This window comes from Protomyctophum parallelum, assembly GCF_964188405.1.
Source record: "Protomyctophum parallelum genome assembly, chromosome: 14".
Taxonomy (NCBI): domain Eukaryota; kingdom Metazoa; phylum Chordata; class Actinopteri; order Myctophiformes; family Myctophidae; genus Protomyctophum; species Protomyctophum parallelum.
Genome location: NC_139709.1, coordinates 28,728,531 through 28,756,148, shown reverse-complemented (window position 1 = coordinate 28,756,148; position 27,618 = coordinate 28,728,531). Strand labels below are relative to the sequence as shown.

At 43.8% G+C, this 27,618-nt stretch overlaps 2 protein-coding genes across 2 annotated transcripts in view; one reads left to right on the top strand and one right to left on the bottom strand.

Annotated features, from left to right (window-relative positions):
• Positions 1 to 2,204: 2,204 nt before the first annotated feature.
• mep1bb (meprin A subunit beta b) lies at positions 2,205 to 18,174 on the top strand (the record flags this gene model as incomplete). Its single annotated transcript, XM_083782709.1, has 13 exons — positions 2,205 to 2,220; positions 3,231 to 3,281; positions 3,376 to 3,419; positions 3,540 to 3,618; positions 4,542 to 4,659; positions 7,793 to 7,971; positions 9,437 to 9,655; positions 10,285 to 10,443; positions 12,613 to 12,828; positions 13,177 to 13,650; positions 14,143 to 14,322; positions 15,524 to 15,704; positions 17,943 to 18,174. 13 exons carry the CDS (start codon positions 2,205 to 2,207, stop codon positions 18,172 to 18,174), a joined length of 2,148 nt encoding a protein of 715 aa, XP_083638835.1.
• Positions 18,175 to 22,575: 4,401 nt separating this feature from the next.
• phlpp1 (PH domain and leucine rich repeat protein phosphatase 1) overlaps positions 22,576 to 27,618 on the bottom strand; it is an 83,167-nt gene continuing 78,124 nt past the window's right edge. Inside the window, exons 15-17 of the mRNA XM_083781203.1 lie at positions 26,900 to 27,094; positions 25,653 to 25,881; positions 22,576 to 24,281 (exon numbers count right to left, since the gene is read on the bottom strand). Coding sequence (XP_083637329.1) covers positions 22,830 to 24,281; positions 25,653 to 25,881; positions 26,900 to 27,094 — 1,876 coding nt within the window. The 3' untranslated portion in view covers positions 22,576 to 22,829. The remainder of the gene's footprint in view (positions 24,282 to 25,652; positions 25,882 to 26,899; positions 27,095 to 27,618) is intronic.

The window sequence follows — 27,618 nt, the reverse complement described above, 5'->3', positions numbered from 1 at the left end:
CTCTGATCTAGATGACATATCAAACACCATCACAGATCACTTTTTTCTTTATTGTGCAAATTAAATGTTAATCACAGCCTCAATGGCCATCTTATCTTCCTAAAGTATGTCAGTTCAGTTCTGACCAGTCCGATCAGTCATGGGAACCCTTAGAGATAACACAGAATATGAATTCATTATGTTCCAAACAGCAATATCCTAGCTTGCTGTATATTGCCTTGCTGCTGTTTGTATTGTTGTTTCGTATGTATATGCATCCAAACAGAAAAGTCCTATCTGATTGTATTAAACAACACCTGACCTCTTTCCATCTGCATCTCTATGTTTGTGTCATAGAAATACGTATTTATGCCGTAGCTTTTTTGAAGTGAACAGCCTACTCATTATCTTTTTAATTTGTCTATTATCTTCTCAGACTGTTGGTAAAGACGTAAACAACCGGTCTTGCATCGGTGCGCCTATCAGTGGATGACAGAACAGCTGGGTTAAAATTAAAATGAATCCTTTACTAAACAATGCACCTGATGTTCTCAATCCTTTACTAAACAATGCACCTGATGTTCTCAATCCTTTACTAAACAATGCACCTGATGTTCTCGATTGCATATTTCACCCACAATCACTACTGTTCTGGCAGGAGGGGGGGGGGCTCAGTTGGCCCACTCCTTAATGAGCTTTAGCAGCAGAATTATTGTCTCCACCAGGCCGAAGGCATGTGGGGAGAGTATGTTTTGCACTCCGTCCGTCCGTGTGTCCGTCCGTCCGTTTGTGTGTCCGTCCGTCCGTTTGTGTGTCCGTCCATCCGTGTGTCCGTGAGCAGCTAATCTCGGCCACCGTTAACCCGGTTGATGCCAAATTTTGCACACACACTCCCTGGATGCCAACGATGAACCTCTGCCCCAAACTTTCCAGAACGGCCTGTTATAGCGCCACCAGGAGGCCGCTTTGTGCAAAACAAGTTTTTGCACAGTACACCTACAGATTTTGTCCAAACATCACGCAAATTGGTACACAGTCTCTCTAGAGCCATTCAACGAAACCGCTCTTTCAGATTTCTCAGACTCCATCCTGATTGGTTAAGATTGGCTTCCAAAGTTCACAGGAGTGCTCAGTTTCAAACAAAATGCTGCAAATCATGAACACATCGCGTGATTTCCGTGAAATTGTGCACCCACATTCCCACTAGGCCGAGGACAAAATGCCACATGAACAATTTCAACTCAGCCTCAAGGTGGCGCTATAACTGGCCGAAAAGTGCTTTTACCTCTAACTGCACGGATCTGTGGATAACTTTGTATGCCAACTCCCTAGAGGCCAAGGAAAAACCTTTGCCTGGAATTTTTCACATCTGCTCTTTATAGCGCCACCAGGAGGCCGACATATGTAAAACACATTTTCTATTATTACTCCTTCAGATTTTATCCAAATGTCACGCAAATCGGTATACACTATCTCCATAGTCATGTGATCAACACGGAGCGGCACCATTTCCCATCTTCCATCCTGATTGGCTAAGATTGGCTTCCAAAGCTCACACGATTCGTCCACTTCGAAAAAAGGCCACAAATCACAAACACAGTGTGCAATTTCCGTTAAATTATACACGCACATTTTCACTAGGCCGAGGACGACATGCCACAATTTTTTCCTCAAAATCAGCCTCACGGTGGCGCTATAACAGGCCAATTCCTGTTTTTAGCTAGAACTGCATCGATCTGTATACAACTTATGTATGCACACATGGAAAAACATTGTACCTGCATCCCTCCAACACGAACCTCCGGCCCAAATCTTCCTCAACAGCCTGTTATAGCGCCACCATGAGGCCACAACCTGACCTGCCCTGGTGGAGACCTGTGCCGATTGGCACTTTGTCTAGTTGTAAATGAAATATTATTATTATAAATTAATTATTTGCATATGCAAAAAAATAATTGCCATATGGAGGTCAGAGACTTGACATACAGTAATTGTGTTTATGATCAAAATAAGAACATCATAATGGTGTTTAAAAAAGTAAATCTAAAATTTGCCACCGGCATGACCAAGTCTTTGTCACAGACACATCTATCCATGTACGGACATACATAAAGGAGAGTGCCGTGATTCTTTTCCACCCTAAACATGATCATCAGGTATTATTATTATATATAATAATAAAGGAGTCTTAAAATGATGTGGACACACCCGCCAGTTCATCAAGTATGCCTGGTTTGCCTGGTGGGTGGTGATGGGTGGTGATCCACCTGAAGTGAAGCCGCATCCACAGCTGTTGTTGTATGATAAAGGGGGAGGGGTTAGGGGAGGGGATGATATTGTGATTTGTGATGTCACTATATCACTGTTTTTTTCATTGGCACATTTGACTGTCAAGGTTTCAGCCTCCAGGAAGAAAGGCTAAATACAAAGGCAAGACATCATTGCACATAACCATACCAAGGGGTCTAATGAAGTACTGTCACTTCATAAACCCATGAAGAAATACAAAAAGCTTTGTGTATAGTCCACGTTGACGTTTTCTAAATTGATGACATTATTTTAATTGATTAAACTGCCAATAAACTATTCTATCCATCTATCCATCTATCTATCTATCTATGACCCCTGATCTGCATTCCCGTGTAAATATTCGGTCAGAGTGGATTGCAGTTGATTTATAGCTAAGTCTTTACAGCTCTGTCAATTATTGTTTGCTGATATGTACTTTAATCCTTTTCCTTGCACCTTTCTGAAATTACGTTTAACAAGGTTTACAAGGTGTTTGCAAGACACAGACACTTCAACTGTCCCATGTTGAAGGACATTTAGAGCACAACTATGTGGGGAAGGAAGCCAAAATACGAGTTTATTTTTCACTTAGTGTATTTCCTTTGTGGCACCATACTCTGCTTGGTGAGAAATTGTTTTTCTCTTGTAGATATAGTACAGTTTACAGTTTCTGATGAGATGATTAGACAAATAGATGATATAACTTGTATTATAATTGTGATCTTTGCCTGCAGTATTTAAATTGATTTTGTTTTGTGCCAATAAGTAATTCTCATCATTCCCATTTCATTCAGCCCACATCAAAAGTATTAGGTAAGTGTTTGCTGGAAATACACAAGCCATTCAGTAAAATATTGAGTGTTACAGTAATTCAAAGATTGTAAAAATTAACACCCAGGATTTTGTTCCTGCATCATTCTGCACATCATTTGAGTGTTTACGGTTTTTCTTTTCTTCTACAGAATATGATGTGGATGGCGGAAGAGACCGTGACATTTTTGACATCAATGAAGGTTTGTCAACATCTGTTAATGCTGTCATTTTATAATTCTCTTTCCATTCTCCTTGAAATATTAAACTGACACGGGATGTTCTCGGTCTCTGTAGAGGCAGGCTTGAATCTCGTGGAGGGTGACATTGTGCTTGACGAGGTACGTGAAGTGGCTCTGAGTTAGCATTAAGCTGTACATGCCATTAAATAAGAGTCACCTTGGCTAATTATGACTAATATATACAGTATGTTTGATTGTCTCTGATGATGACCGCTGCAGAAGCAAATGAGAAATTCCATAATAGGTGATGAGTACAGGTGGCCAAAGACCGTTCCATACTACATGGAGGATGACCTGGGTAAGAATACATAAAAATGGCTTGCTACCTCATGTCTATTAGTGTAGATTTTCGTCTTACACAAACATTAAATTCCCATTGACAATGAATGGAGAAAGTACGTCATTATGTGTCTGAGCAAATCGACATGTTACCATGTGATGATATACGATGATCACTTCACACATGTTTTAACCACTTGAATCCCAGTTCCCAGCATCCCTATTCAGGGGGGGGGGGGGGGGTGACCATTAGCAAAAAAAAAGAAAAGAAAAAAAGATCTACTACAGAAGTACAGTTGGAACTCAGCCTGTTTCACTAAGACTAGCGGGTTTAAGAAGTGATTAAGTGCAATCCTGCACAGTATATGATGCCATCTGTTCATAGTCTATGTCTCTATATGATGTTGTCTTATGTTGCGTTCACATGGGCAGAGGCAAAGAGGAATGGGAGTATCATTTGGAGCAGCTACATGCATCATTTTGTCTTTGCATCATTATGTCGCTGGCTTCCATTGACAATGAATGGTAGACTGTATCTTTGCGTCTGCTCGTGTGAACACACCACAAGTGTTCATATGATGTGTACATAATTTCATCATCATTTTATATGACTGACAACCCTCCCAGCGTTTAGTGTCCAGCACTTTGGCCTTTTGCTTTTAAATCACCTGATTTAGGTAACATTTTACAAATACAATGCACTAATGCATTTAAGGTTTTTGTATTGTATGTATACTGTATATTTATATATACAATTATTTATAGTCCGCACATTTAAGTGCCTCATGTGGATTGTGGAAGTGGAAAAACATTGAACTTTGAGCAAGCATAGATAGGTTTACAGGGATTTAGTTTAGATTTAACTTGTACATATATCCCATTGTTATGAAATGATCCATGGGGCGTGAAAGGCATATCTAATATATTCTCCCTTCTCTGCAGAGATCAACGCAAAAGGTGTTATTCTGAAGGCCTTTGAACAGTATCGGCTTAAGACTTGTATTGACTTCAAGCCCTGGACTGGGGAAGCAAACTACATTTCCATCTTTAAAGGGGGAGGGTAAGTAAGACAATAAGACATACCCATAATCCTTTTCATGCTGATTTTCATATCTTTGAAATACTGTAGAAGTTATTTTCGTTCAAGACAGGCTGTGGTGTCCCTGGACGCTCCAACAATCATCAGTTGCTGGTGTTCACGGATGGGATGCTGGGCTGGCGGGGGATTTATGTCCTGATCACTGCACTATAGAATCTAGTTTTGGGAATAAAAAGAAGAACTGTGGCTGTGACTGACTGATCATGGATGGACGGATAGATAGTTTCAGTAAATTGTGCTTGAGTGAAAAATCAATCCACAGCACAAATGTACAGTGTTAATAATTTGAGACCCTCTGAGGTTGATTGGACCTACAGTGCTCCCACATGTGGCGTTTAATAATCAGGTGGCCCTGGGTTATGAGTGATTTCCTGAGGCACTTAAGGTGGAGCGGCCTTGTGAAATGAATGTATAATTTAGCTGAACCTATACTTCTCCGACTAGCCAGATAGCATGCTTGTTCAAAGTCCATTTCTCTGCTGCCCTCACCAGAGTGTCCAGCGGTGAGGGGAACTGGACTTGACTATTAACCTCGTTTGGAACCTTTTGGATTACTTTTAAGTAAAACTCAATTTAATTAGATAATACAAGTTTTACCATTGATAGAAAAGAATGTTGATCCTATGAAATTAAGATAAGGACAACTGAAATATGGTTAAGGTCATTTAATTGTTAAGAATTTGACCTCTCTGAACAGTTACATTACTGTAGAGTCATTGTGTCAACTTATAACAGATCATAAGAAAAATGCATCTTGACCTACAGAACCATTTTGATTGTTTGATTGACAACCACCAACAACTTTGACAACCAACAACTTTGACAACCAACAACTCCATCCATGTGTGGTCAAAGTGGCAAATAAAAACTATTTTTGACATTCCTGGCTGACACTCATTTAGATAGACATGGAGTTTAAAACATTGACTAGACAGTAAATACTAATTTATATAGTCTACAAAAGAACTCAGCCCTATATAATTATATTTATACCCGGCTACTCTTTAAATAAAAAGCCTCATTGTATTTGACCTAAAAGAGAAGACTGCGCTACCCATTATTTATCCCCAATCCAATATATCATTATGCTCTCCTATCTAGTATCTCTGCAGTGTTGCCTGGTCTGATTATTATATGCCACATTGGGCTTATTTTTCTGAAGTTGCTTGTAAATAATGGTAGAACGGTTGTGAGCTTGTAGATCGTCTATTTTCAAATAGCCAACATATATAAATATGCACATTGTTTAATGGACGATATATATAGCTTTGAAGTGCTCGTGTGGCCTTTTATAGTCGCTTCTTTTGGGCTTGTTTTCATAGACCTGGTTGCTTATTTCTCTCGCAAATTGGCAACACCGCCCTGACGCAGCAGCAGCCTGAACTGTGAGGATTTTACAGAGTCAGAGAGGTGCGCGCTGCGTTCAACTCCAATCCATTCCGTTTGGTGTTATAATAATTTATAACTTGTTTGCAAAATTAATGAGGGGAAGGGGAGAATGTAATCCTCATGTAACCCCCGTTACAACACCCCCGTTACTGTAATCCAGATTACACATGTACTCTAAGACGTTACAGTTACGTTATTTTTTACTCTGATTACAGTTACTTCCCAACCCTGGAGAAGAGGTTCCGTGGCAAGGTAGGGCGAAATGGGTCGAGGCGAGGACTCCAGCAGTGGCAAAAACCATTATAGCAGTATTGTATCCAAAAAGTTTCTTCAGATTAATTAAATAAATAAATAATGAAAACTATCTTGCATGTAACTTAGGGTAATGGAAAGTAACTTTTTTTTTAGAGCAACCGCTTACAAAGCTTATGAAGAATCAGAATCAGAATCTTTATTGTCAGGTCACAAGCAAAAAAGTGGTTGTAATTCGTTTTTGTGCATATATAGTTGTTAGGCAGTACCATGTTTTCCCAATGCAAACTTAAGGAAGCAGTACTGCGCATGCATCTGGGATGGGGGCTGACTGACTGGCTAAATAAGCAATTTTAGCCTGATTTAAGCGTTTGTTTCACCCCGCTCTAAAATTCTACTTTCCACTCCTAAGTTTATCATCTGTAGCTCTTTAGAAATACCTTTACTTTTTGGATACGATACTGCGAAAAGGGTTTTCGCCACTGCTTTTGGAGAGCTCGACCCATTTCACCCTATGCAGGGCCAGGGATACCAATTGCCACGGAAACTCTTCTCTGAGCTAACAGCGGAAGGAACCCCTCATTTACAATGATGCCAAGATTAAAACAATGATATATTCAGCAGTCAGTTAAAACAGCAACATACAGCTGATGGACGGTTATTGAGTACATTCCTAAAATGACCAATTGATGCCAGCTAGGGTTTTAAGTTGAAGTTCTTGTTGCAAGAGATTCCCAGAATCAGGTGCACCGATGCTGAAAGCAGCCTTTCCAAGTTCAGAGTTGGCAAAAGGGACCAGGAGCCAATCACTGGAGCAAGTTACAATGCGACTAGGTTTCTGATGTAACATGGATGAAATATATAATTTTCAGACCAGGGCTTTATATGAAGAGGTGCCAGTGATTATTGCGTCTTTCAGTCAGAGAAGACCAGCTCACATTATCATACAAGGTACAATGATGAGTATCGTAGCTGTCACCAGTAATAAACCTCAGAGCTGAGTGGTAAACTGAGTCCAGAGGCTTGAGTGTGGAGGCAGCTGCATGACGATAGATTATGTCTCCATGGTATGGTTTTAACTGGTTATTTACTAAAGACTCGTTAGTAGTTATTGGGATCATTACGGTCACCCTCACCACCTTTGTGCAGTGGGACAAACATTGGGGACTATACCTGATGACAGAGACAAATTAAATATAAAAGCAATGTGATCCACAATAAAAGGTGCATGGTAGACTAATAGACGAATCTACGGAGGGGTACTGTACTCTACTGCTCCATGGATTCGTCTGTAGTAGCCCTAGGCCAACAATGGGGACAGCAGCAACAGGGGCCACATGGGGAATTGGCACTGGCAACGACTAAATTGGGAGAAATAAGAATGTTCTTGAGAAAGTTGATGCTTGGCCTATGTGTGCTGGTTTTCATGGAATTCTTGTTACTTCATCCCAAGATGTTTTTCCTCTGTGGGTAACCGGCACGTTGGGAAGCAGAGGTTGTCCATAGGGAGCGGATGTGATCGCATTGCAACCATCGAACACGAGTTCCTTCATGCTCTGGGTTTCTGGCATGAGCAGTCCAGGTCGGACCGCGATGACTACGTCACTATCATGTGGGACCGCATCTCAGAAGGTATTGCCTACTGTATACATCTGACATCTGATCTGAACCCTTAAAGAGTGGTCACTGATAATCCAAAACGCCTATGTTTTTCTCCTTGTGATCTCCCTCTATCTGCCCCCGCCCCCTCCCTCCATTCTTCTTTCCTGAAACTACATATCGAGCTTATACAAAAATCACACCCGTGTGAACTGAGTGGTGCAAGTCCCCTCCCCCTCCTCTCCTCTCTCATTAGCAGGCAACAGTGCAGCACTAATACTATCTCTCTCTCTCTCTCTGTTTCTGGCACAACAGCGCCCCTACTGGTAGTCAGTCATACTGGTGCTCATGAACACATACATAGGTGAACCAACACATAGGTGAACACGGACATTGCTGTTCTTTGGAGTGGTTGCACCACTCAAAAACAAATGTTGCATATGTTAATCCGACGTACCAATAGTCCGACATACGTGGCCGGTTAAGACTCACCCGTGGCTCCAACATATGTGATCACCTACCTATGGCTCCAGCATGGCCGGTTAAGACTCACCCATGGCTTCCACTTGCGGTTAGGGTTAGATGTCGGACTATTGCGCGGCAGACTGTTAGGTGTCGGACCAAAGATATGCACCCCTTCTTTACACCTGGCTGTAAACCTGTGATATGACAATAAAAAAAGTTTCTGATGAGTTCACAATGACCTCCATGATATCCATGTCTACACAAATGTGTAATGTGCCTTCAACATATGCCTCCCCTAGCAGTCAAAATATTCCTCCAATGTTATCGATTCCCTTCTCTCACTTGCTTGTGAGAACACATTCTCACAGGCATAGCCACTAAATAATGAATAAACTAATCTCCTTTATCTGAAGTGTGCAGTGATTAGTATGATTAATGTGCAGTGTAGTGTACTGGCATGGCTGATAAAAACAAGATAAAGAGCAGCTTAACTAAAGCTAATAAAATGGATAGCAAAGTGGATTGATTAATGTATTCTTCATTAGGATTATAATAAACTGTAACAGGTTAACCTCTGCCTGTAAAGTCGTCGAGGCTGCTAGTGCAAGCGCTACGGCAAGTGCTACGGGCCAAGATGGGGTCTGAGGAGGTGGGTTTTCAGACTACGGCGGAGGATTGGGAGTGAGTTTGCCGTTCTGATTGCAATGGGAAGTTCATTCCATAGTTTTGGAGCCAGAAGGGAGAAGAGTTTGCGACAATGAACCCCATTTTGGTGTTAACATCATGTTATGCTTTAGCTATTGAGAAATAGCAGATCTACAAGCTCATAGCGCGCGCCACCGAGTGGCGCGCTACGAGCTTGTAGGTCTGCTATGTAGGTCTGCTATAAGAACGACTGACATAGAAACATAGCTTTTTCAGAAAACTGTCAGGATGTAGAAGACATTTTTAGAATCTGATCTCAGGTCAAAATGGGTTAAGGTTTCCTTCCCGACGCGGCCCGGGAGTAATGCTCTGCTCTTGCGTTACACAGGTAGAGAACACAACTTCAACACCTACAACGACACCACCAGCAGCTCCCTGGGCGTGCCCTACGACTATGGCTCCATGATGCACTACAGTAAGAACGCCTTCCGCAACGGCACCGAGCCCACCATCGTTACAAAAATCGCCGCCTTCAGCGACGTGATCGGCCAGCGCATGGAGTTCAGCGACTATGACCTGCTCAAGCTGAGCCGCCTCTACAACTGCAGTAAGACCCCGTCCCGAGTCTATTCGAAGTATAGTCGATTTGATTGATTATATAAGATACAATTATAAGATACAATAATGTAATAACATATTCAATCAATGATCGGCCCCCATTTGGGGCATGTCATAAGCTAAACGTTTAATTTTAATTCGATTTGATTGATTATAAGATACAATTATAAGATACAATAATGTAATAACATATTCAATCAATGATCGTCCCCTATTTTGGGCATGTCATTATAAGCTAAACGTTTAAAAACATTTAAAAAATGTTGGGAATGGTCGATCTCAAAATGAGCTACGAGCTTGTATATCTGCTATTTTTTTAATCAACATAATCTATAATTCTATATGATGTTGTCCTTGAACGTTTGGGTTTCATTCCAGTGGTCTTGTCTTTGGTTCCCTCTGTCAGTAACTTTAATAGCAACTAATGCATTGCCAACTGCTAATGAAATTATTCATGAACTGCATGCTTGCTTGCATGGAAATAGATCCATGCATGGACATTTACAATAGGTCAAAGTTCTATTATGCCTGTTGTTGCGGTGAGACACGTGAAAAGTGTGTGTGTGTGTGTGTGTGTGTGTGTGTGTGTGTGTGTGTGTGTGTGTGCTGTATATGTAGCCAAAAGCGCCACGTTCCTAGACTCCTGTGACTTTGAGCTGGAGAACATCTGTGGCATGGTGCAGGCTACACCTGCATCAGTGTTTGCACCATGGACCAGAGTATCACAAGCTGCTGGCGGCCCCAGCACTGACTACTCCAACATGGGCCAATGCTCTGGTGAGAATACCCTGCAGTGGTGAAGTATCGGCGCCCGCTGGCCTAGTGGTCCAGGCGCATGCCACATATAGGCTCTGGCCTGACAGCGTGTCGCGTGTTCGAGTCCCTTTCATGACGACCTTTGCTGTATGTCTCTCCCATTCTCCCATTCTCCCTCTCCCTCTTTCCTGTCTAGCTTCACTTGAAACTATCAATAAAGGCAGACAAAACAAAAAGTATCAGTAGTGCAATGTAGAACTACTCCCATGTTATACAAGTGAAAGTCCGTCATTCAAAATGTACACGAGTAAAAGTACAAAAGCATTGGCATAAAAAAAAGGTACCAAAAGTAGAAAGTACTCGTTACGCAGAATGTCCCATTTCATGTTTTCAAATGTGGGAAAAAAAACCTCACAATGTGTCGTTGATGCGACGCATTGTGAGCTTGTAGATCAGCCATTTTCAAATGGCCAAAATGTATAGGGCTGAAGTGGTTAATGTATGTTTTGTAATCAAAATCAATCTACAAAGTAACTAAAGTTTTAAAATAGTTATGTAGTGGAGTAAAAGTACAACATTTGCCTCTGAAATGTAGTGGAGTAGAACTTAAGTACTGAAAATTTGATGTACTCAAGGAAAGTACAAATACCTCAAAATTGCAGTACAGTACAGTACATAAATAAGTAAATGTTACTTTCACCCCCACCCAGTCTTTCTGACTGATTTTGAAGTGGATTTTCTTTGCCCATGACGTCCTGAGAAAGTTCCCCTTGCATGACTTTGTCTAAATATTCGATTGAAATGATCTTTTTTCCGATCTGAAACGTTTTGTAAATATGATTTTAGGCATACTTATACCTAGTAGGTCTGGCTTTTTCGGTCAAACTGACCGCCGTCACCCCTTCTCCCCCGCAAGCAGTGAAGTTTCACACCTCCCGACAGCCTGCATTCCATTTCCAACTAATTAGATCATAATTGGCTGGTTAACTTGGAATTTGTTTACTAAGTAATTTAATTGAAAACAGCCTTTGACTAAGAAAGGAAAGAGGTCGCACAGCTCGTCACGATGCTATAAACGTTATTATTAATTCCAACGTTTCGGCAAACAGGTTGCCTTCTGCGGGATAGGCCTATATTGAAAACGGCCTGGAGAAAAGAAAAGAAAACATGATCCGTGATATTTATATTACAGAATAGGCTGTGGAACATCCACAGCAGGCTCGGTTTTAGCGTGCACTCCGAATTGATTTATTTTTATAGTCGCCACCTTACACATTTATGCTATAAAGATGGCGTGTATAGTCAACATTTATTTATATCTATTGAGCTATGCGCTTGGTGGAAACAATATGCCAGTCAGTCAACACACCATATTTTTTTTTCCGTTTTGGGAGAATTGAAAGACATCGTTACATGTTGTGAGTAGCCTACTTTTTGTATACACATGAGGAATTAGTTAGTTGTAACATTTAGAAGAAGAATTTATTTATAAGAGAGGAAAAAAAAAGAAAGATTGATCCTTGCGTGCGTGCAGGCAGAATTGAATTCAGTTCCACGTCGCTTGCAGAAAAAGTTTACAGACTACGGGCAGAACTGTTCTTTTGACTGACACAACATTTAGAGGTTCTGTAGGTCTATCTCGTTAGAATGATTTAGAATCGTCATTTTTATTTAGAGTCGCATCGGCAAGCATTCTCGCTCCATGGAAAGGAAATGTCGGTCGAGTGAGTCTAACCGAGCATTCGATAACATCCCTTATCATGGATAATAATCATTGTATTCCTATTCCTATTATCTTATCAAAATAGTAAACAAATTCCAAGTTAACCAGCCAAACATATATGATCTAATTAGTTGGAAATGGAATGCAGGCTTGAACAATGCCGTCTCCAGCTGTCGGGAGGTGTGAAGATCATTAGACGAGTGGGGGAGAGAGTGGCCAATCAAATCGCACGAAAAACACGGTCCTGACCTTTCAGCTGACTGAGTAGGAGTGAATTTAGTTCAGACATGCTAGTGTTAAGTACAACACTTGAGCACTTGAGATATACTTTAGTTACTTCCCACCAGTGTTATTGTTATCAATTCCACTCTTACCCTGCATTCAAAGTACAGTGTGTTTAATTGTGAAACAATTGACCACGTACTGTACGGATACTAATGGAGATAAAACTGTGTCGTTATCTGCAGGCTCTGGCTATTTCATGCACTTTAACACTCGCAACTCCAGCCTCAATTACACAGCTGAACTTGAGACCAGGCTGCTCTACCCCAAACGAGGTTACCAGTGCCTGCAGTTCTTCTACTACAACAGTGGGGGCGCTGCTGACGTCCTGCATATCTGGGTGCGAGAGTACGACAGCCTCAACCCCTACGGAGCCCTGCGCTTTATAAAGACAATAGATGGTGAATATACCACTGTATACTTTTCACAGAATTTGTTATTGTGCCATTTCATTGGTAAAGCACAATGTCTGCTTACTGCAGAGGAAAATAGGAGAACACGATGTGTTGTGATCCTGTGACATTTTCAGGACAATGTAACTGACAGTTATGGGGGTCATTGAAATTACAATGTTTGAGAACCACTGTACACTAAATGAAACAGGGCCTTAATTAGAATCATCGGTAACACCTGTGAAGTAAGTAGGGAAGGGGCCCGGAAGTAGGAAGAGTTATTCTGCGTGCATAGAGCCCATTCTACCGCATACGACACAGTTTAAATCAGGTTAATGGCGGATTCTTCTGTCACAGGTCCGCCACAGGATCAGTGGCAGTTGCACCACGTGAGTTTGGACGCGACGAAGAAGTTCAGAGTGGTGTTCCAGGGAATTAAAGGGACCCCAGGTCCCTCCGTAGGGGGGCTGTCCCTGGACGACATCAACCTCTCCGAGACCCGCTGTCCAGAACACGTCTGGCGCGTGAAGAACTTCAGCAGCGTCATGGAGAACACTCCGCCAGACACGAAGATCTACAGTCCTCCGTTCCGCTCCAAGGAGGGCTACACCTTCCAGATGGGCCTGTACCCGAGCGGAAAGGCGGGGTACCCCGGCGAGCTTTCGGCCTACGCCCACCTGACGGCCAGGGCTGACGACACGCCGGGGCCGTATCCGTATCCGTGCCCGTGGAAGCAGATCACCATGATGCTCATGGACCAGAACCCACACATCCAGCTGCGCATGTCCAACCAGCGCAGTGTCACCACAGACCCCACCAAGAAAATAACAAGTACAGAAACCTCTCTAAACTGAAGCATTATAAGGATTCATCATATGCTCTATGTTCCACTGGTTCCCAAACACTGGGTCAGGACCATTTGTGGGTCACGGACACATTTTCATAGGTCCCTTTATAAAAAAAATTCCTAATTGTTTTTTTTTAAATTAATTTTATAAAAAAATTAAGAAAAAAAGAAAGAAAGAAAAATAAATCATGAATTAAAAACAAATTCAATGATTGTTTTCAATGTAATTTCATGAATAAATAAAAGAAAAGTCTAAGAAATTCCATAAATTAGAAAACAAATGATTAAAGTAGTGAAAATAGCCGATCTATGAGCTCACAACGCGTCGCTTTACTCCGCGTTGTGAGCTTGTAGATCTGATGTTTTCACAAAACGTTTGGGAACCAGACATTGCACTATTCTGTCCAGTTGGGATGTTTAAACTCCCAAGTCAGTGATATATCAGTTAATGTTGGTATTGTTTTTTACATCTATAGACTCTGACCTGTTGTACTGGGATGACCCTCGCAAGGTCGGTACGGAGGTGACTGGCGAAGACGGGAGCAGGTATTTCCGAGGGCCAGGAGAAGGAACACCGGTGTACCTCACCCATCTCAGAGCCAAGAGCAGGGACTTCATCAAGGGTGGAGACGCCATCTTCCTCCTATCCATGGAAGGTATGAGAAGAAAAACGTTGTGACAGTGTAGTCACTACCCAGGGCCAGGAAGGACACGACACAGCCACAGGCAGTTGTTCTCAAGAAGGCTGTTTTATTCCTCTTAAGCCAGGGCATAACCATTTGAAAGCATCACAAATTCACAATGTCAGTTTACACAGGAGAGCAGATGGCTCTCACTGTCCGGACAGAGGCTCTCTCGAGTGTTTGTGGAGATGACTGCTTTAACCTGTTGTGCCTTGATCAAGTCCATGCACAACAGGTGCGCAGCCACACCCAGCTCTGAGTCCAGTTCTAGTTTGACTCAGGCCAGGTGTGACTGCTTAAATCAGTCATCCTCCCTCTCACAAATGTTCAATTCAAATAAATTGAATACTTTATTAGACTAATTGCAAACAGCAACAGGGTGACAGTCAGGCGCGGTCTAAAAGGATTTACACCAAAATAAGTCCTTGTTGCGGTCTTGTTTCCATTCAAGTATTCAATTAATAAATTAGGAAAAGTAGGGAGTAGGGAAAATCACACCCATGTGAAGTGAGTGGTGCAACTCCGTGTGGGGTTCCCCGGAAGTTCCAGACCCCCAGGAACTCTGCCAGGGTGCCGGCCCGGTTCCGGCGAGCCGCCCCACGTCGGAAAAGGTCGTGAAATGACATACATAGTTACCGTGTGGGGGTCCCCGTAACATCCAGAACCCCAGGAACGTGACTGTTTTAAAGGAAGCCAGTGATCTGCATTTTCTTTTAAGATATTTGTCTGGCTTTTTCTGTCTCTCATTTTTGGAGGTAATTAGTCAGATATGCGGGTACTGAGGGATTTACCATTTGCCGCATTTACCATTTTGAATGTCAATCCCATTTGCATTTTGGTTACATTACATGCCTGTAATACAAAAATGTTATATTACATGCATGTAATATAAGGAAAAGGCCAAATTGCGAAACAATTTCTGTAATCATTCTGTCCCCTACTTCGTCTATAAAAAACAGTCATGCTGCCATACGACATTAATTTGCCATGCAGTGCAGCGCCATAATGTTAATATACAATTAACACCAAGTGTTCCAGCAATTTAACCATTCACCGCCAGTGAAACATGATTGCATTACAGATTCACAAATCCACTTCACCTGACCTCAACGAGCACTTCCACGTCACTACACAGTGCACACAGTAACTCTTTCCTCCACCCCTCTCTCTCCAGATGTGTCTCATCTCACGTTACCCATGACAACCGCGTCACCCAGCACCACCACCGGGCCTACTACCACCGGGCCTACTACCTCCATCCCCACGCCAACTACACCACTCCCTGAACCTTGCTCCCTTGTAGAGTGCCAGAATGACGGAGTCTGTGTGGAGGTTGAGGGCAACGCTGCTTGCAGGTGAGCACTTTTCTATTGCCAACACGCAAGTCTATGTACCTTTATGTCAACAGTGACAACTTGATTGATTGAGTCAGAGCCATAGAGTAAGACAGAGTTACGACAACTACGTTCAATTCATGGGGCCAGTCCAATCCAGTCTTCTACATAGACACCGGAAGTTTACGGAATGCATTGGAGTCTATAGAGCAGTCCCGCTCCCTTTCATGACGACGACAGGCCCAGGAAATAATTCCCCATGCATTTTTTCCATAGACATTTCAAAAAGTATTTATTTAAAGATCTGTAAGCCTCGAAACAAAGCCAACTCAGATCGTGACAAATCATGACAATAAACACATTTTGGGCCAAACAAATAATTACAAAAGAAGAAAAACAACAAAAACAAGTGTACCCTGCCGTTTCTTTTCCTTCTAATTATTTGTTCGGCCCAAAACAAATGTGTTTATTGTCACGATTTGTCATGATCTGAGTTGGCTTTGTCCGAAGCTTACAGATCTTTAAATAAATACTTTTTGAAATGACTATGGGGTCAAATGAATGGGGAATTATTTCCTGGGCTTGTCGTCGTCATGAAAGGGGGCGGGACTGCGTGTGACAGGCCTAAACATTGACTATCGTATTCCCTCGGTGGGAGTCTCGTCATGCCTTTAGCTTTGTAGATGAGCTGGGTGTTAATAATGTAATGATTTAAGTCCTCGCAGAGTGTCGCAGAGCTATTTTTGAAAGGTTTGGACAATAATAGTCTCTCGAGACAGACTGTTGACTCATCAAATGCCAAACACCAGGCTGTTGTCTTTTTCAGTGGTGGAAGTAGTGTACTTAAGTAGAATTTTGAGGTATTTGTACATCTCAGAGGCAAATATTGTATACTTTTACTCCACTACAATTATTTGAGATTATGCCTGAGTGTGGAGCCAGTGCCAGCGGAATACACGAACAAAGCAGAGAAGAAGAACCGTGATCCGGCAGTTTGAACCGGAAGTGATAATCAGCCATTTTCTAGCACACTTGAACTTCCATGCGCGGACAGAAGAAGCTGTGTTTTACGTCATTTCCGGCTTTTTAGACAGCTGGTGGATGGAAATGAAGCTCCACCCTCTTTTCCGGGAATCTGGCCGACGCGGCAACCTGCCGTGTGGGTGGAGCTTCATTTCCATCCACCAGCCGTCTAAAAAAAACGGAAATGACTCAAAACACAGCTTCTTCTGTCCACGCATGGAACCAAGATACCCATGTACCCGTCTAAATACTTCCTTAATGTAAACGAAGTCCACACCCACAACACCAGAGGGAGTGCAACAAACCATGTACAACCCAGATTCGGCACAAACAAGGGACTAAATTATTTTCACTCCTATATGCCACCAAAATGTGGAACGCCCTACCAACAGTCATTAAGACATGTGAATCCCTTGACTCCTTCAAAACCGCTCTCAAAGGGCACCTACGGACGGCTGCAATTCGAAACTGGCCCCCGTAAAATCTGAATCCCCCATCACCGCCCCCCCCCCTTTATCCCCTCACTGTATAATGTTTCTTTTCCCTTTTTGCTTCCTTTATGATGAATTCCTGTTCTGTTCTTTAACTACCGGTATATAGAAGTGTCTATTTGTACGTCTCTAAATGTTTTGATGAATTGAACATGGTGGACCCTCTTGTAAACAAGTGTACTGTAATGCTTAATTGGGTTGTCCACTCACAGTTAACAGTCTTTGTATTGAGTTTGTGCTTGAAATGTACTGTAATTCTGCAAACTGTTAATAAATATTTCAATCAATCAATCAATCAATCAATCTAAAGTGTGCTCAGACCCTCTGTCATCTGAAACATTAATTTGCTAACCGGGATGTCGAATTAATGTTTTATTAAGCTCTAAACATCGTCAGCTCAGTCTGAGCTCTAAAGCCACTGAAGACTGCGTGCGAGCGCAATCGCCCACGTGCACAGAGTTTTGAGATTTCGGCTGCTTCTACCATGGAAGCAAGCAGTGGCTATAGCGACGGAAGCTAAAATTCGGTAAAATTATTATTATTAATTCTGGATTAATACCATTATCAAATCTTGTCTTCTTGTCATTGGCAAGGGAAGGTTTAATAGCTTACTACGAGATATCTCGTGATTGTCATAGATTTATAAGTAAAGAATGCGAGTATATTGAGTACTTTTTCCCACCACTGGTTTTATAATTTCTCATTTCTAATGATTTGTGGTTCTATTCCTCCCTCCGTCCACCAGGTGTGCTGTGGGAGACGACTGGTGGTACTATGGGGACAGGTGTCAGCACAAGGGTGACGGCATGGACGTGACCACCACGGCCGTGGCCGCCTCGGTGTCCGTGCTGGCCGTCATGCTGGTCGTCACCGCGGTCAGCGTCGTCTGTGTGAAGAAGAAGTACAAGAAGTTGCGCGGTGGTGACGCCGCCGCAGGGATCACCCTGGGCAACGCAGATGCCATAAGTAAATTCTAGACGCACAATTTACAACAGTACGCTCTTCACCCATTAACAGTTAAAAAAATAATATATATATATATATATATATATATATAAATATATATATATATATATAAATAAATTAATGGTTAAAGTGGTATACTGAATAATGTGACACAGACCTGGCCTCAGGTCTAAATGGGTTCCAGAGCGACTTACAGTAAGCAAGAACAAAAACATGTTAATACATCAAATGCATAATAACAGTCATCATGAATCATATGTAAGCTAAGAGTAACCCAACCTAAAAGTGGAATATCTATAATGAAACTGCATATACACTATAGAGTGCCATGTCTACATAAAATGCTATCTAAGTTACATAAGTTGAGCCTATGCATACGCCTGTAAGGACGTCAGTCCTTTTCATATCAAGGTCCATTATTTATTCAGCATTTGAGCGACGGACCACTGTTTTATGACATTTAGCCTCTCAGACGTTTGTTTGGATAAGATTGTGTCCACAATTCCATGCTACAGTATAACCTACTGATGATGTTGGTACAATTAGTTGATAAACATTGATAAAAATAATTATTCTACATTCTCTAATTGTGTAGACTTCTTGTAATGCAGTAATGCAGATGTTTAACAATAATTTAACTCTTGAGTGTCAAATGAAACGAAATTTCGTTTTATTTTACAATCTCAAGAGATCTAATAAGGGTCCATTTGGTTACCAACTCTCCATCATTTAGCTGGGGACCACCTGGAACCACTTCAAGGACCACTTGTGGTCCCCGGACCACTGGTTGAAAACCTCTTACTTAGGGGTGATCTCCTTGGCACATTCAGAAGCATCTTGCACATTTCTGTGGGTATAGGAAACATTGATTATGGTGACAGTGAAGCTGTGTTTTCCCATTGGATGTTCATATATTTTTTGGATTTAAATAATTTGCTTCAATGACACCAATATTGAATGTTCACATATTCACGTGTAGGCATAGCCTACTGTACTTGTTTGCACTGAAATTGACTGAATGAATGTGGCAGGCTGTAATATTAAAAAATATCGCCCCCCTCTGGTTGTCCAATGTAAAAAAATAATGTGTGCATTATACTGTATACTCGGATTATAAAGTAAAATATATATCACATTTACAGTAAATAATAAATTATATTGTGGTTTTATTCTTAATAGTCAGTACTACCAGGGTTTCCCCTCAAGAGCGGTGTCCCCGGGTTCTAACAATAAGTTCAATAATAGTGAAAATAGCCGATCTGCAAGCTCTCAACGTCTTGTGATGTGACCCGTAATGTAACTTGTAAATTTGCCATTTTCCCTTCCCTCTGATATTTACTTCTCTACCCAATGTTTGGGAAACACTGGCTTCCATCTATCCATCCATCTTAAACCGCTTATCAGTAGTCGGGTCGCGGGGGCAACAGCTCCAGAGAGCTCCAGACTTCCCTCTCCAGGCAGAACAACATTAGTAACTTCATTCTTGGGGGACCCCGAGGCATAACTGACTTTGTCATTATGAATAACAAGGACAGCATTGTGTTTATATTCACAAATTTAAGATTTATTATACCAAAGACAGGAACATCTGTGTTGTGAATATACTTTGTTTGTATTACTGAACTTGACACAGTCATGCCGGTGAGAACAGTTACTGTAGGAGGGAGGTGGGACTCGAATATTGTGTGTTTGCACGTGTGTGTGTGTGTGTGTGTGTGTGTGTGTGTTGCACATACAGTACAGTACACATTTTCAGTGTGCGCGTGTGCATGTGCATGCGACGAGGTTGCATGCGACAGTCTGTGCGTGTGAATGTACGTACATCAGATATAGTTATGACTACAGGACTTCACGACTGGACAAAAAGGGTAGCGAGCCGTACTACATTAGTAATAATTATACCGTTGTGTTGTGCAATGTTTTGGTGTTTGAACTGCGGTTGTGTGTACAAGATTGAATGTGTCTCTGTGTGTGTACAGTACGTGTGTGTGTGTGTGTGTGTGTGTGTGTCTGAGTGTGTGAGAGAGTATTTCTGCTTCTACAGTATAAGATAAAGGAGGGTGACATCTCCACAACAGCGAAACCCCAAAGTGAACCACACACTCTCCCTACCACTAAAAACCATTCACCGACACACAGGTGTACACAGTTCCTTTAAAAGACTCAGTATATAACGTTTCTCTTATTTACAATCATTGGAAAACAAAACAAAACAAAAATCACCATTTCTCTCAGAGAAGATTAGTAAAAAGTGACTAAGTCACCATAAAGAGTACAGTATGCAACTCCTAGGAGTTAGTCTTTAAAATTTCTACAAAAAATTTCTATGCTGTTTTATAGGCCGATAGCCATGATTTTACTGAAGAAAGACAGTATTTTTTCTTTGTTGATAAGTGCCCTATCTACAACAGTTAAGCGTGGTATTACTGGCGTGTGTACCATTCGACAGTTCATAGATAATAAAAAGATTACGTGACTGTTTTTAAAAAGTTCTCTCAGCAACTTTCTTCACATTAAAAGATATGATAGATTCTTAAAAAAAAAAGATAAAACTACCTAACAAACCATGGAATCGTTATCCATATCAACAGGTGTTGTGTGGCAGGCTAATGCTTAATGTATACTCCGTTGTACGACGGTGTTGTGTGCCGAAAACAGCCCATCTACGAGCTCACAATGTGCTGCATTGTGAGCTACTGTATATCAGCTATTAGTTGGTGAAGGTTAGACACATTTGTGACCAATCTGCAAAATAAATGCTTACCAAAAGCTTTCTTCAATGTGTTCATAAAGGTGTCTACTATCACCTCTCAATTTGTTCCAACCCAACTCCCATGGGAAAGTTTGTGACAGTTGCTGAAAGTCGGGGCACCATTAACAACCTATATGCAGGCAACATTTACAAAAATGTCATCATGCTTTAAGTAGCATGTGACGGGTCAAACTAGGGGTTTTTCATGATTCTGAATCCATTGCAAGCATTTGTTCTGCACGAAAAACACTCCTTGGGCTAAAAACGGACATAGCCGTTATCAGAAATGTCATGAGTCATGGCATTTGGAAAAGTGGCTATGGCCGTTTTTTTATTTCGTAAATTGTCACAAATTTGGTTAACTTTCTCTAACTATTTGTTTGGCATGTGACACCAGTGTACAACAAAGCATAAATCAGGCTTAACACAATTGCAGAGAGACTATATAGTGTTGAATATTACATACTTGGTTGGTTGGTGGTCTACAAAATAAAAATAAAAAAAACTTTCCAGTCTGTGAGAAGGTTGTGACCTTGGGGTATCATTAAAGGGCTCATTTGCTTGCTCTAGCTTAGAAGTAGTTTAAAATAAAAAATAATAAAATCTAACGGGTTACGGAGCAGGTTTCGACGCATGGTGGCACTCCAGTGACGAGGTCGTTAAGAAGAGTGCTGGAAGGCTGTGGACAGTCTAGAATAGGACCAGACATATATATCTTTTTAGTTTTTATGGACCCGTGGAGGAATCTCGTCCATTTGTGTGTCTGCATACTGCAGAGATCAAAGGCCGATTTTTCCACGAAAATAACTTTCTAGTTCCGTTCTAGATTCTTGGAACCATGATGCTTTCACGGAACCGGTGGACATTTTGTTTGGTTCCAGTTGCGAACCAACTTCTAGGGTTCTGAACTAATTAAACTTCAGTGGAAATACTCTGAACTGGTTCAATATCAGGCAGGGAAAAAATAACTGAACCGGTTCAACCAGTGGAAAAGGGGGCCAGAGTGGTACAGTTTGACGGTATAGCGGTGTTGTTGCGTTGCGGCGTGGCGCGCCGTGCTCGTCGCGACGGCCTCCGGAGGGAGCACACGGGTAAAATCAGCCCTCAGCGGCTTCTGACAGAAATATGGGGAGTGGGTGGGGAGGGCTTCCCTCCCCTGCCCCTCCCCCTACTGGGTGGGGACTTTCTTTCTTTTTACATGAGTGGGGTGTTTTCATGTAGGCGCTGTCAGGAAAGACATTTATCACACTGGATCAGAAATGGATTAATCAGTGAGGCAGTGATGTAATTTCAATGTAATGGGTCCCGGGACCCGGGGGTGGTTTTCTAGATGGGTCCCAGGGACATTATATGAGTTCTACTTCAACGACGTTAGAGTACAGTACCGAGTACAGTATTGCATCCCAGGACCCCCGGAGGGGTGACATGATTGCGTCCTTTCTCAATTTAGTGAGTCTTAAGGATCCAGGATGCAGGCTATTTGCATCACTGAGATGGCAATTCTGTCAGAAAGGCAGTTACCAGACTGGTAATTCTGTCAGAAAGACAGTTACCAGGCTGGTAATTCTGTCAGAAAGACAGTTACCAGGCTGGTAATTCTGTCAGAAAGACAGTTACCAGGCTGGAAATTCTGTCAGAAAGACAGTTACCAGACTGGTAATTCTGTCAGAAAGACAGTTACCAGGCTGGTAATTCTGTCAGAAAGACAGTTACCAGGCTGGAAATTCTGTCAGAAAGACAGTTACCAGGCTTGTAATTCTGTCAGAAAGACAGTTACCAGGCTGGTAATTCTGTCAGAAAGACACCCGTGCAGGCTTCCTCGTTCGGTGCCTCAACGTGAGGGAAGCCTCGCCCCTACCTAGTGTGTATGTCAGAAGCAGTTGAGGGCTGATTCCCCCCCCACCTCCCCGCTGCTCAGAGGGGCGTGTCATAACAGTCGGCGGGCTGATCGGCGCCACCGGGAGGCTTATTATTCTGCTGTTTCTGCTGATTATGCTGCTTCATGATCTCCTTCACCTCCTCCTCCAGCTCGGGAGGCACGATGAACTGGTCGTCCGGGTCGGGCTGCGCCGGCGCCGCGAAGTAGCCCCCGCCGGGCTTCCGGGAGGGTGCGTCCAGGGCCACCTCGATGAGGTTGTGGCTCCTCTCCTGCGGCGCCACCGACCCGTTGCCCCTCGTCGTCCCCCTGCCCTTCCCCCCCCCTTCCCCCCCGGCGCCGCCGACGCCGACGCCTCGGTGGGGGAGGGGGCCGAGGGCCTCACGCTCCTCCGCCAGGCCCTCTGCCCCCTCCTCCCCCGGTGGGGCGGGGGGGGTCGTGTCCACTGCACCCTCCTCCGGGGGGGTCTCGGGGGTGCAGGGCGGGGGCGGGGGGGGTGGTGGCAGAAGGCTACGATCCGGGGCTGATGATGATGGTGGTGGTGGCGGCGCTTGGGCCGCCGCCGAAGAGGCAGAGGACTCCGCCCCTCCCGCCCCCGCCCCCCTGAGGCAGTGGATGTCCGCCTCCACCTCCACGCGGCTCCCGTTGGAGAAGACCCCGGCGATGGGCTCCTCGTCCTCGCTGTCCAGCCCGTTGTCTTCGGACAGCGCGCTGGAGAAGGTGGCGCTGGACAATTGTCTCTGGAAGGAGCTCGGGTGGAGGGTGCAGCAGCCGCGGAGGGCGGAGGAGGGCAGCTCCGAGGCCGAGGGGTACGGGTACTGGCAGGGCTGCGTGCCGCCGCCGTTGCTGGCGTGGTGGGCCTGCTGGTGGTGCGGGGCGGGGGCCTGGTGGTGCAGGTGGAGGTGCTGCTGCTGCTGCTGGTGGGCCTGCTCGTGCAGTAGCGCCAGGGAGCTCTGCGGGGGCTCGTCGGACGAGGCCGTGGAGCCCACCTCGCTGCTCATCTCGCTGGCGCTGATCTCGCTGCTGATCTCACTGCAGGAGGAGGGGCCGGGGGGCACGGGCAGGGAGGAGCCGCCGTCCCCCCCGAGGGGGGGCCGCTCCTTGATGCTGGACGCAGAGGAGGGGTAGGAGGACCCCCCGGGGCTGGGGGGCGGCTGGGGGCCGCCGGGCTCCGAGCAGCAGCAGGAGCAGCAGTCCTCGCTCACGCTGAGCTGGACCACCACGGCGCTGAGGCTGTCCGTGCAGCCGTAGCCCTGCGCCAGCGTGCACAGCTTCTTGGCGGCGGCCAGGCCGTCGGGCACGTTGCGGACGGCCTCCACGGCCTCGGCGGGCGACACGGCGTCCCACAGGCCCCGGCTGCCCAGGATGAAGAACTCGTCCCGCGGCGTGAGGGCGACCGTCCGCACGTAGGGCCGCGGCAGCACCGACGGGTACAGGAAGGAGTAGCCCATGATGCGCGTGGAGTCGGTCACGCCGTTCACCTTGTTGTCCTGTTGGCGAAGGACGGAGGAGAGGAAAGGACGTCACTGACCGAACCATGCACGCACACAACGTCGTGATGGGGAATGCAGAGAACGCTTACACACGCATTTCTACATGAAATATTCTATTTAAAATGTTCATGATGTACAATTTTCAGGCATTTAATCAGAGGCTCTTAATCCAGAGCGATTTACAGTAAGCGAGAACAAATTGGAATACATCAAATACATACAAGCTAAGAGCCTAACATCCATCTATCAGTATAATATCTGTACTGTATCTGAAACTATGAGTATACACTATAGAGTAAGAGTGCTACAGTATGTCTGAACAATACATAACTTTAGCCTTTGCATACGCCTGTAAGGTTGTTGAGGCTAGTGCAAGTGCTACGGCAAGTGGTGTGGGTTAAGATGGAGTCTGAAGAGGTGAGTTTCCAGTCTACAGCGGAAGAGTGGGAGTGTGTCTGCAGTTCTGATTGCAATGGGAAGTTCATTCCATATTGGAGCCAGAAGGGAGAAGAGTCAGGGGTGTGTAGAGCGTTGTCCCGGGCTGTTTTGACCGGCCACTGCCAATGAATGGCAAGTAAATATTTGGACAGCGACTTATTGTCTGATGTTCTGGGTAGATAGCGTTCTCTCGTGTATACTTCCTTAAATATTAAATATTGACGGCATCCGTCACACGCACAACCAAGGACAAACACTCAGGACAGTGATTTTACTAAAACATTATTTAATGTTGTCATTGTTTTACACAGAAAATAGCCAAGCACTTGTGAGCTTGCAGATTGGGTATTTTCGGTGCATGAGATCTATTTATTAGTCATCTGACATCTAAATGTCTTGCTTTTAGATTGACTGTTTCAAAGCACTTTTGCAGTACTTAACATCAGCAAGAGTGCACGTGTTACCAACAAGAATCTTTATGTTGAAATGCCAAGGGTGAGCCAGAAAATAGCAGCCAGGAGAAGGAGACTACAGTAGCAGGTCTTTTGATAGGAGAGACTTCATTTCTCATGTTTATTCACATCAGTAGCAGCCCCTGTGGATGGGCCGCCACTGATATGTTGACAAAATTGTTAACAGATTTAAACCCACTGTATAAACTTACTTGCCATTTTTTACCATTTTGAAAAGCCTTTTAAAATAGTTCAAATAGCCGATCTACAAGCTCACAACGTGTCGATGTAGATCGGCTAGTTGAACTATTTTAAAATGTTTTTTTCAAGATATAAAATATAGGGCCCTTAATCTTAGTCATCATAACTTAGGTTTTATTTAGTTTTCGCCAGGGAAAAAAGGTAGCCGACGAACATATTTTGTCTACGAAATCAACACGCGCGCACACACACACACACACACACACACACCCCATACCTCAGTGATGATGGCCTTGTGCTGTCGGACCCTGAGGTACTCCTCCTCCAGCCCGACGTTGTGCAGCAGCGACAGCGCCTGCGGCTTGCCGTCCCGACACAGGACGGCCTGGCACTTGCCCACGTTGGCGGCCGTGAGCGTGAAGCAGCCGCCGGGGTCGGTGGGGTCGTGCCTGATGTGGCACAGCGCCGCCGAGCCCCCCAGCTTCTGCCCGGCTGTTCCCAGCTTCCTGCCATGTGGCGACGGAGGAGGAGTCACAGAGGACATGGGGGGGGGGGGGGGGGGGGGGGGGGGGGAAGTGGCACAGAGAGAGACGAGAAGAAGTGATGAGGATGCAGGAAAAGTTTAGGAAAATAAAGTACTAGTGCGGTATGAACAGGGATGGGTAGAGTTAGGATTTTTATTATCCATTGCGCTTATCTATTCCCCGCTTTTGGTTCCATAATGGTTCAAAGAAAAAGGCATTTGGAATTTTGGATTTACTATTACCACTTAGGTAAAGGATGCTATTTGTGTCTCCATTTGGATCCACAGCTGGTCATCAATGTATTGGTTTAGGAATGCGACAAAAAAAAAAATATATCCATGAATTCAAGATGTTTATTTTTGGTTGAATTAGCTATCCGTTTAAGTGAAACATGCGAGGACTTATTATTCCACCACTGCACCACCAACCTCTACATGACCAGGAATGCGTTGGTCAAGTACTTATGGTACTAGTACTAACCTCTACCTGACCAGGAAGGTGTTGGTCATGTACTTATGGTACTAGTACTAACCTCTGCATGACCAGGAAGGTGTTGGTCATGTACGTATGGTACTAGTACTAACCTCTACCTGACCAGGAAGGTGTTGGTCATGTACTTATGGTACTAGTACTAACCTCTACCTGACCAGGAAGGTGTTGGTCATGTACTTATGGTACTAGTACTAACCTCTGCATGACCAGGAAGGTGTTGGTCATGTACTTATGGTACTAGTACTAACCTCTACCTGACCAGGAAGGTGTTGGTCATGTACTTATGGTACTAGTACTAACCTCTACCTGACCAGGAAGGTGTTGGTCATGTACTTATGGTACTAGTACTAACCTCTACCTGACCAGGAAGGTGTTGGTCATGTACTTATGGTACTAGTACTAACCTCTCCATGACCAGGAAGGTGTTGGTCATGTACTTATGGTACTAGTACTAACCTCTGCATGACCAGGAAGGTGTTGGTCATGTACTTATGGTACTAGTACTAACCTCTGCATGACCAGGAAGGTGTTGGTCATGTACTCCTGCTCGCTCTTGGTCTTGTGCAGCTCTTCGGCGAGCACGTCGTTCATGGTGCACTGCAGCAGGTAGGGAACCTCCACGTTCCGGTCCCCGTCGAACACGCCGTACAGAGCCTCGCGGCTGCCCAGGAAGCTGCTCACCGACAGGGCCGCCACGCACAGCCTGCAGCCATGGAGAGAGACACAACACAAGTTACACAACACAACGTCAGAGAATGTCAGTGGTTTATGATAGAGGCGGCTCTTCCGCAACCCGTGAGTTTGGAATCAGATTCATCTTTATTGTCGCACCACAGTTTTACAAGTAAAAAAGGTGGGTGAAATTTGTTTTTGTGCACTGTTCCCATCGTGATATTTTTTCCAAGAAAACAAAGGAAGGGAAGAAGAGAGGGAGAGAAGAAAGTTTGAGCGCTTTTATCACAAAAAGGTTAAAGAAAAATGCATGGTTTCAGACATTTAGAATGCTTGTTTCTATAGCTGTACAACCAAGGGGTCTATTTTTCCACAAAGTTCATAGCTCTGAAAAAAGTGATCAAAGCTAAAAACCAAGCCGAAAAAGCTATAGGATCGATTAAAAAAAAAAAGTTTTTGTATGGCAGAAACACACTTTTATTTCCTGATGAAAGTAGAGACTCTCTTCTTTCTTTTGAAATATATTGGTGTCATAGAACCAAATATGGGTTTGAA